Source organism: Neolamprologus brichardi, chromosome 23, assembly GCF_056152115.1.
Source record: "Neolamprologus brichardi isolate AB-2024 chromosome 23, ASM5615211v1, whole genome shotgun sequence".
NCBI classification, from domain to species: Eukaryota; Metazoa; Chordata; class Actinopteri; order Cichliformes; family Cichlidae; genus Neolamprologus; species Neolamprologus brichardi.
Genome location: NC_142125.1, coordinates 18,088,379 through 18,102,088, shown reverse-complemented (window position 1 = coordinate 18,102,088; position 13,710 = coordinate 18,088,379). Strand labels below are relative to the sequence as shown.

At 38.9% G+C, this 13,710-nt stretch overlaps 1 protein-coding gene across 2 annotated transcripts; it reads right to left on the bottom strand.

Annotated features, from left to right (window-relative positions):
* Nucleotides 1-3,548: 3,548 nt before the first annotated feature.
* Nucleotides 3,549-7,071, bottom strand: LOC148096075 (uncharacterized). 2 transcript variants are annotated; one of them, XM_087836412.1, is made up of 4 exons: nt 6,714-7,071; nt 5,841-5,945; nt 4,103-4,200; nt 3,549-3,647 (listed from the first exon to the last, which is right to left on the bottom strand). In XM_087836412.1, exons 1-4 carry the CDS (start codon nt 7,060-7,062, stop codon nt 3,549-3,551), a joined length of 651 nt encoding a protein of 216 aa, XP_087692538.1. In that variant the 5' UTR covers nt 7,063-7,071. The 2 variants fall into 2 exon arrangements, with proteins under 2 accessions (XP_087692538.1, XP_087692537.1); XM_087836411.1 differs by lacking the exon at nt 3,549-3,647 and having other exon boundaries at nt 4,001-4,200; nt 6,714-7,062.
* Nucleotides 7,072-13,710: the final 6,639 nt, after the last annotated feature.

The following is a 13,710-nucleotide window of genomic DNA, read 5'->3' as shown; positions in this document are numbered from 1 at the left end:
TTCATGTATAATGTTATAAGTGTAATACATGTGGAACAAAAGGGTAAAAAAGGAAGCAGCTTTTATTGCTGTTACACAACACTCCAAACAAAAACAGAAAAATCATAAAGAAACAAACAAAAAATAGAAGCTAGGATTGGAAAACAAATGAACAAGCAAACTATGACGCTATGATGGAAAACATGGAAACACAGCCTATAGGGACAACACGACAACAAGCAGGGGAGATGAGGACAAAAATGCACACAGATTAACCAGAGGCTGGACAATAGGTGGGGACACAGCTGAAACGAATTACTCACAAAAGGGACAGAGGAAGCAAAAGTGAAGTCAAAGCAAACAGAACAAGAGATTTTCAAAATAAAACAGGAAGCTACACACACACTGAGACTCACCCCAAGACACATGAGCTTGACACAAGGACAGGGGAAACAAGACAAACTAGAGAGACAGTGGGATGAGGGACCAGACATGGACACAAGACAGACTAGGGAGACGAGGAGCAAAACACAGAGATGAACATGTGAACAGGGACAGAGACAGACACGGTATGACCGAGAGACTGAAAGAATAAGAGAAAACACAGAGATGAGGAGACGAGGACAGAGTGGACATGCAGCGACATGAACAACATATATAGAGCTAAAAATGCAAATAATAAAAAGTCAGTAGGAAATACAAAACTAAAGACCGGCTAATACAGAACTAGAATATGAAAATCTCCTAAATCCAAAAGAACAAGTCACAAAACCAAAATCAACTTTAAAACTGGATCCGAAATATTACAAAATATCTCTAATATATAAATATTGTGATATTTAACAGAAAAATAAAATATATATGAATAAAGTTGGAATTGAGGTTACAATTTCAGGACCATGGAAAGTGCATGGAGTTTTCGTCTCAAACACATTTTTAGTGTTGGACCTGCACTAATTCAGCTGCCTGCACTTTAACAATGTTTTATTTTTTAAACAAACACAGCAAAGTGCTACTGTTAACACCATCAGGCATTTTATGCCTTGCAGTCCACAAAACTAACCACACTTGCAGTCTTATTTGGACACTGCTATTTTGTCCTTTTTAGTAGATATAGTCATATTTGCATACACAAAGGAACGTAAACCTGACATTTACAGCATTGCTAACACAGGTGAGAGTAGAAATATGTAACAACCTCTGAATTTTCTAAACCAAAAATGAATGAATCAAACTGAAAATGTGCACAAACATGGATTGCATGTACTTTAAAGGGCAGTACACAAGTATGGTTTTGCTTCACCTGCAGAAAAAATAAGACTTCCCTGAAACTGACATTTTCTGGAGGACGTGTTTTGTAAACCTGTAGATGTTCAGGATTCCTCTGCTGTGTGCACTAATGTCCCACATTATTCAAGACGCTGGCTTTGAACTGTCTGCTGATAGTAACTCAGCATACAAGTGTGTGTGCCAAATGTCTTTGCCCCACATTTCATGCTGGTGCTGTGGGTCTGTCCACTGTGGGGAAACCACACGGTTTGCTGTGGACATATCCAAGAAGACACAACATCCATGACTTCCAAAGAATCTCACACTGTGATTGGCTGGAGCATTCAGGGATAGCTCAGTAGGTAGTGTGGTCGCCCCATGATTGGGGGTTTGAATCCACTGAATGGTTACCCTGAGGTACCCCTGAACAAGGTGCCATCCCTACACACTGCTCCCTGGTGCGCCTGTTTAGTGGCTGCCCACTGCTTCACTGAGTGAACGGGTCAAATGCAGAGAGAGTAATTTCAGTGAAGTATACATCATTATTATTAATCGACAGGTTTGCACTTGTACTCATCTTAACAAACTCCGGGTGCTTTGTCAGTGTTTCTATCTCTCTGTTTGTTTTTTCATGGTAGAGTTTGAGCTTTGTGTGTGTGCAGTGATTATCCACCGAATTAGGTTTGTTTTTAATGCCGTGCTGCCTGAAAACCTCCAGCATCCAAGCTCTGCAGTCTGATGCTGATTGCACAGGTTTGTCTGGATTCTTTGAACCTTCTCATGAAATCATGAACATAGATGATGTAGTTCACTTATTTCTTTTATTATTTTTACTTCTTAAATTGTTTAAACTATTTGTTAGTGATGGGCAGTACTGTGCCGAGGCTTCAAAGCTCATAACAAGAAATCCAGAAAGTCTTTTATGAAGTGACGTCATTGATGAAACTGAAGCCTCGCTGGTTCAGAAAGTGGCTCAAGTGTTGATGTGATTTATGTGCATTTACAAAACTCAATGTATGCCCACATAATTTACGTGTGTGTTGGAGACATCACGTGAAAGTTTTTTCTCCAAAGCTAGAGAGCTCATTACTAAAAATCTAACTGACCAAGTCCAAAATATTTTTAGAAAATGTGAATGAAGTCACCATCAGCTGAATATTTGTAAGCACAATCATTGTCCCATCACTGGAAAGCAGTGCAACACTGTCTCATGTCCTGTTTATTTAAACACTGACTGAAATCATATTGATGAGGATTTTTCCACATTGATGGACTTTTATTATCCTTATAAAAACAGATGAAATTAATTAACTACACAAAGTCATATTAAGGTGTTTTTATGTTTTTATTTCTATTCTTTGATTATCTCCATGCTGACACTGTTGGAACACAGCCACAAGGCCATAACAAATAGTTGAAATGAGCACATGAAACCTTGAGAAAGGAACTTTTTTTTAACCCCTTGGAAGGAAAGTTTCAAGGCTTCACTACTATTTACCCTTGCAGACTTTCACAGAGCATTAAATCCCTGTATCTCTTCAAAAGAGATGATGTCACCTATTTTCTTCTAATTTCTCACGTTAACATGTTGGTTTTTTGTCGTTTCAGTTCTGTTTAAGCTCTGAATGTAAATCAGCGTATTCTGTTTTTGCACACACACATTGTCACACAGTAACAAAAGCACAACATGACACATTACGCTGTCTCGTTATTTATTTAACAAAAGCTAAACCAACTGTTAAGCCCAGCCTTACTGTTTCCGTAGGAATAAACAGGATTTGTAGCACCCAGGTGCACATCAGTAACTGACCATCAGTGAGCGTGAGCAGCTCTATAAAAGCAGCATTGTTGGCAGGTTGCAGGTCTGGAGTGTTCAGGTGTTTGTTAACACAACGCAATGATCTTCTAAATTCACTCCAACGTCAGATGGTATTGAATTGAAAAAAAGAAGAAAAAAAAGAAAAACTACATCTCACACTCTACTTGATCTATTTATGACTTTTGGAAATTTAATTTTCAGTCTCTGGTAGTTTTACAATTTATATTGTTTTTATTTTTTTTAAATCTCAAGATTTTCAGACACGGCCTTTTTTTGTCCAACATGTTTCATTGTAACGTTCACACTGTGTTCACTATAATGTGATGAATGAAAGTGAGCTGTACACATATTTACAGGTTTTTACAGCAGCCTCTGGGTCTGGTTTATCCATCTGAAGTTCTGAACCACATTAAAAAAGGTTTGGCAAAAAGTTGTGAAATCTGAATCCAGCAGGTATCATCCACCTGTCCAGGTGTGTCTGTCAGCTTTGAGGCAATGTGAAGCAAGGCAGGTGAAGTTTGTAGTAAATGCCCTCTGATGGAGGAGCAGCAGATCGAGGCGGGGGCTGGATTTCCTTCTTCTGAAACACAACAGCAGCACTGAGTACAAACAAAGTAGCACAGAAGGAGAACAATGAACATGAGCTGCAGGGTCACCTATAGACGTTAGGGCCTTTCCCACTACTAACACTCGGCTTTGCTTGACCCAACTTGGTTTTTAGGTACATAACTTTCCATTCCACCTGATACCAGGTACTAAAAAAAGTAGCTGGTTCCAGTTCCTTGTTTTAGAACCTGCTCAGCCAGAGTTTCAAGCGATCTGAGGCGACATGCAACATCAATAGACTCCATGCCACCGATTGGCTAGTTAGTGGCATCATTAAACAAGTAATGAGAGCGAATCCTTCAAAAACTAAACAGCATTTTTGTGTTACTATCGCATACAAGTGATGTCACAGGATTTGCTACTCAATTGCACCAAACTGACCCAAATTGGGTTGAGTTGTGTAGATACTGGTAGAAAAGTCTGAGTTACCTGTGGAGCCTCCAGCCTCTTACTGATCCCAGCTGGAGGGAGGTTTGCCTGATACTTGCTGATTCTCCTCTTCAGAGACAACGATACACAACTCAGACCTGCCAACAGACCATCAGAGGTGTCACTTCACCTTCACACTTACATCAGCACTCATCACATACAACACATTTCAGGAAGCCCAGTCAGCTGCTCCTCCCCAACAATGTGACACCAAATGAGTGCATAAAGGTTCCTTCCTCTCACTCCTTCCAGCAGAGCTTTGTATCATTCACAGTTCAAACTAATCCTTCTGTATCTCATCCTGGACAATAACGCACTCTGAAAATGTTTTTGTTTTTCCTAACAAACTGCTGACTTTAACTAATTAAATTAAATGTAAATAATCTTTATAATTGTGTTACACAAGTGCAATGTAAAACATTTCATGTAATGGAAACTGGTAAAACTGATATACAAGTTTTTACAAAGCACTTTTTTCATTAAAGTCAACTATTTGAATAAACAAACCTTTGATTTGACATATGTTACTTAAACTTATTGCTTCATGTTTAGTGAAGGTGAAAAATCATTTTTCTGAGTTCAGCTTCTTAGTTCAGTTTTTGTCATGCTCCTGAGTGTGACCCAGTGTTTTGTGTTTAATTTATATTTGGTGATTGTTGTTATTCATGGTTTTAGTTCTTTTGAGGTTATATTTTGTTGTTCTGGTTTCTAGTTTCAGTTTCTTTACATTCTCTGTGCCCCACGTCTGGTTACTTGTTGTCTCGGTGCTTCATGTTACTTCTGTTTCCAGATCTGTCATGTTTCCACTGCTTAGTGTCTAGTCTGCATCTTTGTGAATTGTCTCATGCTTCCTGTTTTACTTTGGTAGTCCTTGTCTTATGTAAACGTTTTTACATTTTCTTCCTTTGGTCTCATCGTGTTTGATTACTCCTGGCTGTGCTCTCCTCCTGTGTCTCATTCCCTCGTTATCACTCTGTGTATTTAAGCCCTGTGTTCCTTTTTGTCAGTGTTGCATTGTGCCCTCACTGTGCTGGACCTCCTCCTCCGCCGCCGCCTCCGCCCCTCTCTCCCTGCCATGCTTCCTGGTATCTTTGTCTCTAGCTTTCCAGTATTTAGTTATTAATTTCCAGTTTCCATGTTGTAGTTTGCATTTGATTTTTTTTCCGCTATAGAACAATAAAGCTGCCTCTTTAAGTTTTCATTCTGTGACACACAGCCAAACCATGACAGTTTAGCTCCGCCCCCTTTAAGAGGACCCTAAAAATTGCACCTGCTGAGGGACAACACCCGTGCTGTCTGTGTTTGGACATGCTGCACTTTCAGTTCACACTGATCATTTTACAAAGGTTTACATCATTCATTAAAATGTTCACGTTTACTGTGAACATCTGGTCTTCGTGCAGCAAAAGCAGAATTTAAGACCCTTTTAATGGACTTATCTCAACAAAAACTAACAAAAGAACAAATTAAAATCCTTGAAGTAATCTTGAGAGCTGCATTTGTACAACACAGATTTTATTCTGTAAAATTTTATAAAATTTAGTTAAGATGTTTGCATCCAAACATGTTTTACTCAAATTAAAAAATGACAAACAAATAAATAAAAACAGCTTCATTAATGAGCAGGTGGTTTGATTGCTGTTCTGTAACATGATCTAATGGCTGCACACTGTGGAGACATGGTGGTACTAGCAGAAGAGCAGAGACACCAAAGCTTCAGACAAAGTAACAGACTCACAGATCACCACAAGAACGAGTGCTGCGTTCAGGCTCAGAGAGCTCAGGATGAAAAGCTCACTCTGCTGATTGCTGTCAGTGAGTGCGACAGGTTTTTGAGTTACATCTGAAAAGAAAAGGGAGACAGATTTATGAACAAGTGTGAAACATGTTTTACATGTCTGAGGACTTTTGAGCTGATAGTTTAAGAAGTTTGAACTGGCCCAGCTGTGAATACTTTTTAACCTTTTTTTTTAACCTTTATAACCCACACTTTAACTTTTGAATTTACCACCCCTCTGTTAGAAAAATGCATTGGTGGTCGCTTTAATCACTTGTCTCAAAACTGACATCGCAACCCGCCCACTTCACTTCACTAAAGGTTAGCGTATCTGTTGCTGCTACAAGAGGGTGTATTTTGCTGACATTCATTGGCCTCTGGTTTCCACATCACTGCTGGTTTCGTACTGTATCATTTTGAGGCATTAGACAGCTATTTCATAGAAATTCACAGCAACCAAATTGAGGGTTACATAAAGGTTGTGTTTTATACAGTTTTAAACAAGGTGGATGTTCATTGTTCCATTAGCCCACTCCTGTGTTACTTATAGAGTTACTTCAAGCTCAGCTGAGTTCATTGATACCCATGTAGTCTGAGACTGTTTGGACCTTTATTTTGTTATGTTACTCTTCAGACTAGTCTAGTCTTTTTTTACACTTTAAATAGGAAATGTGCTGCATTTCTCTGTCAGACTCACATCAGAGGTGTAAAAAGAAGAAAACCACAATGTTACTGCCAGACCTATATACCTTTGACATATTTAACTGACGGTGGGGCATTCTGACACCACATCCTCTAAAAAAGTCAATGCAAAAATGTTAACTAGTCAGTTACCTGAAATAAGATGGAATGTTTCCACAAACTGAGTGCTGCCACCTCTCTTGATGCCACAGAAGTAAAGCCTGCAGTCCTCTGCTGTCAAGTTTTTAATCACAAGTTTGTTTTGCAGGATTGAAAATTTCGTTTCAAAACCAGGAGAGTAGTAGGTAGAGCCTGCTGAAGAAAAACTGCGGCCGATACCTGCTTTGAACTGACTGTGGATCTCCATGTACCAGTGTGTGTCTGATGTCTGATTGGAGCAGGTTAGAGTGACATTGGTCCCCAGCTCTCCTCTGACCTCGGTCACGTTCTCGGCCTCTGCACAGAGCAGAAGCACCAACAGGATCATCCACAGGAGAACCATGATCAGCTTCAGGATCCACAACAGGACGGAGTCGTCTGAAAGCAACTCAACTCTGATGGACTCTGACACAGAAGTGCTCTGTACTTCCTACTTCAGGCACTGATTATGTCGTGTGCAACACCTTCAGTCAAACCACAAATACCAAGAAACTCTACAGGAAGTGAAACTCCTTCACCCCCAGCCTAACGTCTGCAGCACAGCGCTGGCATTGACTTTAGTTTGTACAATCACCATTTCAGGTATTAAATTGATCTGGCCTAATTATACAGTTACAATGCGCATATATATTTGGAGTGTGGTGGGGTGCAGCTTAGCGAGGTAGCTGTGTGTTATGAAGAGATAAAGAGTCTAATTAATCCTGCTGCCCTGACCTCTAAAGGTAGTACTAGTAATACATGTTTTAGCAGAAGTAACAGCAGAAGCTCCATCAATGTAAATTCTGAAACACTGAACAGCAGAGCTGATGGTCATCATTGGTCGAGCAGGTTGAGGAGCTGATCAGGTGGCTCCAACTTGTGTCTTCAAGCTGTTATAGCAGAAAAACACAAATATTTAAATATCTAGAACTCTCATAGTACTCATATTAAAATCCAACTCTATTCTATATTAGTGCAGATACAACAAACTTCTACTACAGTTCAAAAGTCTCCAAAAGTTTGAAAAACTGACATCTTTAGCTTAGATTTATAACAAGGCTCAGCTGATAGATTTCTGGGAACTGGAACTTAATGATCTTGAGCTTGATTATATGGACACATATGATCCACGCACATATATTACATGTAGGTGTTAGACCATTTAAGCCTATACTCTAATTCTCTAATTCTTTTCAGGGCAGTGCAATGGTTAGCACTTTTACCTCACAGGAAGAAAGTCTTGAATTCAATTCCACCATCACGCGAAGATCTTTCTATTTGGTGTTTGCATTTTTTTTCCCTGTATCTGCGTGTGTTGTTCCCGGGTAGCCTACTCCGACTTCCTCCTCCAGTCAAAAGACGTGCAGTTTGGAGATATTCTGAGCTGCAAGATACTCTTGACAACAGGATTGCTGTGCTTTAGCAGAATAATTAAAAATGATGTTTATAATAATTTGACTTAGAGGGAGGAAAGAAAACAACAACAACAAAACTACCGGCTCCAACATCGACCTCTGTGGGACCCCAAATGTCATCACTGCATCAACAGTGATGACATCTGCAGTGTCTTCCAGTGTTAACTGAGAATGTCTGAATTTAAGAAAATATTTACACCAGTTAAGAGCCAAACTCTGGACTGTGTTTCAAGTGCTCAATGAGTAAGTCATCATGTCAAAAGCAGGACTCAAGTGCACCACAACTAAGATGGAACCATCAGAATTGGCATGAAGTGGAATATCATTTGTCTGTTTCAAATGAGGAGACTCTATACTGTGATGTGCTGAAGTCTGATTAAAGGGCCTCAGATACTGTTCTTGTCTAGAAAGAATAAGAGTTGAATTTTTTTATTGTAATTACTACAAACACTGCTACCATCCATATTGTTGACATTAATATAAGACTGACAGCAGTCAGTTGTGTTTCTCAGGCACACTGTACAATTTACAAAACTCATCCACTCTTTTTCTCAAAATCTTAAACACAAGTTTAGGCCACTGAGAATTTGGTTTAGAGAAGGGAGTTTAGTGTTTTAGTGATTCAGAAAAAACTTTAATGAAACCTTAAACCTGCATTCTTTCCAATATCCAGCAGGCGGAGACTTGTAGCTATAAAACAATATCTGAATGGACGGGAGTTTGTGAGAAAATAAGTCTACTGATCATCTGATATCTGATCATTAGTGATGGGATTTCCGGCTCTTTTTAGAGAACTGGCTCTTTCGGCTCCAAACCGGCTCTTCAGGTTGTTTTGTTGCTTCAATTAATTTATTATTAACAATAATATAAAATTATGCACAAAAGGAATTACTAATGTAAAAAAAGTGGTTTTATTTATATACGTTTATATATAAATATATGCGGTGGCCCCTAGAGACAAAGCACGTACAAACTCCAAAACACATTTCTAGCATGAACTGAACTTCCAAAACAGAGCTACCTAGATCACTTAAATTACACAATTGAAAGCATGAAAGCATATGTGTATGGTTTGTGTGTTTCTACACAAGCACTCATATATATTCAAATAATTAAAAAAAAAAAAAGTTAATTTACCTGTTACTACCCCACACCAAATCTGGTCATTGGTACTTCCTGGCTTGTGTAGCCATTGGGTAACAAAAGCTCAACACTGCGCCTAGCATCCTGGAGCTAGCCCCCCCTCCCCTTCGAAGCGCAAAGCACAAGGCTCGCGTGCGGAGTGAAGCGGAAAAAAAAGTGCGAGAGAGAGGGTGAGAGAAAGAAAAAAAAACATGGCTCCCAGTAAGGAGCTGGATCGCGTCGTTCACTTCAAAGAGTCGGCTCTAAGAGCCGTTTCGTTTGCAACCAACACATCACTAATGAGAAGGATGAGACCAGTAATGAGGAAGGCTGAGCAGTACATGATGTTGAGCTGATGATCTGGTGTGGAGCTGTTCTGCTGCTGATGGTCTGACTCAGTGGAAGGAGAGATATGTGGAAAAAATGTAGTAAAAAAACACAAAAAAGCAACAAGAAATTTGTGACCTGTTTGTATTCACACTTTTAAAAATGATGCTGCTAGCATCATGATGAAGAATCTGCTGAGTTTCTTGTAACAAGAAAAAAGTGATGAAATTAAAAATAAGGTAATGACTTTGTTAAGGGGCAAGGACGGTGGCGCGGCTGTGGCGAGGTGGTCTCACCTGAGCAGCATCAACGATCATGCTGCACCTGCTTTAAAGGGCTGAACTAGGTCCTGCCGTAATTGTTGTTGTTGTTGTGCAGGTGTGAGCTGGTTGTGTGTAATTGACAGCAACTGAGAGTTATAAAAGAATGCTGAAAAGCATAGAAATGTGATCACCTCTGCCATGTGGTTATTACAGACCGTTTTTTTCCTTCTTCTTGGAAGCTCACATCTCTGAATGTTTTCTGTCCACTGCTCCCAGCTCTGCTGATATGTTTAGAAGTTGTCTTCTGACGCTTGGACCTGTTTGCTGGATCTCCTTGCTCTAAGTAGAACTAGGTGAGCTGGGCTGGTGGTGCTCAAGATTTCTCAAAGCCAAAGTACCTGATAGTAAAAAGTGGGGTTGATGATCTGATCCTGGGGATTGAAATAAAGGTTTCTTGATCCTGGTCGCTACCTTGAGGTTTGGAAACTGCAGACTTTGACAGTTGCTGACTGGTCTCTGAGTCATAGTCATTATCATAATGATGCTCCATGTGATACAGAAGTTGATGTTTGTTCTCTGCACAGGTTTGTCAACTGTGGTGAAAACATAGATGCATAAATACAAGTATTCAGAACACACCGCTCCTCCTCTGGATGTTTTGCACCTCACCTCATCAGAAGAGCAAAGAGCACTTTAAATTAGGTGTTAAATATATTTTGATCGCCCACTTTGTGGTAATGTGTCTTGCAATCACATGAGGTATTTTAATCTAAACTTATATATGCTTTAACAAGATGAGCTAACGTCTTGGTTTTTGGTCAGGCTTTTATTAGAGACCCACAACCCCACCAGGAAAACCAGCAGCTGTTTATGAGGAAGTGATTCAAACCTTTGTGATATTTTCAGTTGTGATGTTTTCTAATGTTTATAATAAACTTTGTTTGTGAGAAAAAAAAATGTAAACATGGAAGAGAATTAATAGAAAAGTGCAAGTTTTATGAATAATTGTCCATTTTTATAGTTTGGCTCTACGTATTATCTGATTTATACATGAGTCAAATCCGGAGATGAATATGGCATAAAACAAAAGCTAAAGTTTGTTATCTGCACAAATTCTGATTAATTGTACGGTAACATTGTATGGTAATGTGTCACATGTTCCCACCTGATCCAATGACCAGTTCAAGTCTTGGTTTTAGTTAAAATAAAGTTTTTATAGACACAATGTCACAACACAACAATCAGATGTTTCATTTTAGTCTCAGTTAAGGAGGGTGTTAAAGGTTAGAGGGTATGAAAGGGATTCACTGGGGAACAAACATACAGTAGGTCTACATTTAGTTAGACAACAAGTGAGTCAAGTGACAGTCTGTCCATGTGACTGTGCCACAGCTGTTGCAACAAAATAAACACTCCTGATGATGATTCGCCAGGAATCAGTTTCAAGTTGACGTCTCTGACTTTTGGGTTTAAAAGGAAACATGAGTTCTCTTGCCTCATGACTATGACAACATAAAAAACCCGCCGACTCACGCATCCAAACACAAACAGAATATTACTCTTTAACATTGAATTTTAGGCCACTTTGAATGATTTAGACTCAAGACAAACTTGCATTAAGTAAAGAATGACTGAATACACCTTAACAATAGAGATTAGTGCCAACTTTGACGAGTTTACAACAGACGTCTTCGCATATCATCTCCCCTGTAGCCTCCTTCAGGGCTGAGAGGGAAAGAGGATGTGGTTTCAGAGTTTTTTTCTTGTCAAGTCACACTCGGTTCTCTGTCAGACATTTTTTTTATGTGAACATCCCTGCAGTGACAAAGACTTCTGCAAAGCTGCTGAAGCCTGTTCATGCTTTAGAAATAATAATAAAATGACCTTCACTCATGCAGATCCCCACTGACTTCTAGCACTAACTAAATATCTGCAAATGCTGCTTCTAGTGTGTCAAATTCCTTATTGCCAAATATAATCTTCTATTACTGCACAGTGCAGACATACACACACACACAAACACACACACACACACACACACACACACACTTACAGCTACTTCTAACACCTACTCTAGCTATAATACAACTGGTATTATAGCTAGGGTTTATTTATCCTCATAAATTTTGTTGTATAATGTGTTAAACACATGCAGTCGGTTTATACACAGATGACTCTGCTCTTTAACTGGGTGTTGATATTCTTCACAAGTTGGGTTTAAAATAAGTTTTGTGACAATTTTACACCAGAAATAAGGACGGGTTTGGAGAACTTTAAGGAACTCAAATAAGGGTCAGTTAAAAGGGAAATCAGTGACCCAGAAAAAGTGAAAGGTTCCCAAATCACAGCATTTTTGTGTATTTACAGTAATGTTTCTTTCAAATTTGTACACAACACTACAACAATAACTTGGTAACAAATCTAAAAAGTTATTATTAACTAATGACAAGTTTTGAGTGGGTGAATCAGGGCACATATGCCAAATGTCACCATAGTAACCGTCTCTAATTTTAAAAAAAAGTTGAAAATGCTGTTTGTTTGCTTCCATATATTGTCTATTTTGAAGTATGTTTCATATAATAAATCCCCAACCCTACACAAAAACAATAGTGTAACAGACACATGTCTTTCCAAAAAGACTGTTCCACTTTAGCTGTCTTGTTGAAAGTTTCTTTAGAAGTCTTAAGCAATGCTGTTTTTTAAGATGGTGTCAGATATCTGAGTCTAAAATTAATCACAATTCCAATGAGCTCTGCTTAGCTGGTAATGGTCAGTCATACTGTGCTCGAGTTGGTATAAAGTTCACAGTAAATATGTAAATGCATATGAATATAACTGCTGACCCTTAGAACAGTTTAGCAAACAAGCTTCCCTCTTGTGAAATGCAGAAGTGTCTACACTGGCATGTGTCCCATAGCTACTGTAGGAGAGTGAATATTATATTTGAAAATTGCATTAATCACATTGTATGGTACAAGTATAAATAGTAGCTGCCATCTGAGCATCCCTCACTGGCTCGCTTGTTGCTGTATATATCGGCGCTTTTGGTTATCTTACTTCTATAGACAGTTACAGGTAGGAGTCGCGTGCATGTTGCTGCTGCCTCAGTTTGAATTGGCCACATTTTTGTTGATTGGTGCTACTCGTGTTTTTGTAGAAATCACCTGCGCATTATTTCCTCAGAAGCCATAAATCGATTGCTGGTATGTTTTTATTTTGTACCGTACATTTAATTATTTCACTTGGTAGTAAACAGGTGTTTTTATATATTTTGCTTTGTCTTTTTGTTTTTGCCTGCCTGCTATATATGGAAGCCTGTTAGTGTGCATTTACTGTATTAAATTATTTAATCAGAGCAGATGACAGGTCTGTGTGTGTGTGTGTGTGTGTGTGTGTGTGTGTGTGTGTGTGTGTGTGTGTGTGTGTGTGTGTGTGAAGCTGAGCCGCAGGTCCTCACCTGGCATCACATTCACCTGCTGGTAACCCACAGCTCTGAATTTACAGTAAATGTACAATTGAATCCTTATTTTACTTTGATATGTTTTGATTGGCTGTCATTTCATTGTTGTTTTGCACTGAAGCATGTTTCTGTCCCAAGTATAACAGATTTAAGAGCTGATAATTAGCATAGTTTCAAACTAAATTTTCTCTAGGTGAAATTGACGGCTTTTTCTCTTTCTTTGTAAAAGCTTTTGAGCTTTCTATTGCTGCTCTGCCATTGTGTTGTGTGTGTGTGACATCACTGGTTCCTTGCGTTCTTCCTCATTATTCTCCCACACAAAGAAATGATAAGAATCATATGTTGTTTTTACACCACTTTCTCTTCGTCTTTATGTTCTTTATGTTACTTGCGGGTCCCTTTGTGTATCTACTGAAGTTCCTCTT

Bases quoted from the DNA above. Each gene is read 5' to 3' on its own strand.
- LOC148096075 (XM_087836411.1), bottom strand. From the start codon at position 7,062: ATGGTTCTCCTGTGGATGATCCTGTTGGTGCTTCTGCTCTGTGCAGAG. The intron at 5,946-6,713 runs GTAACTGACTAG...TTTTCTTTTCAG, and splicing joins AACATTCCATCTTATTTCAG to ATGTAACTCAAAAACCTGTC. The intron at 4,201-5,840 runs GTGAGTCTGTTA...GTCTGTTGGCAG, and splicing joins ACTCGTTCTTGTGGTGATCT to GTCTGAGTTGTGTATCGTTG.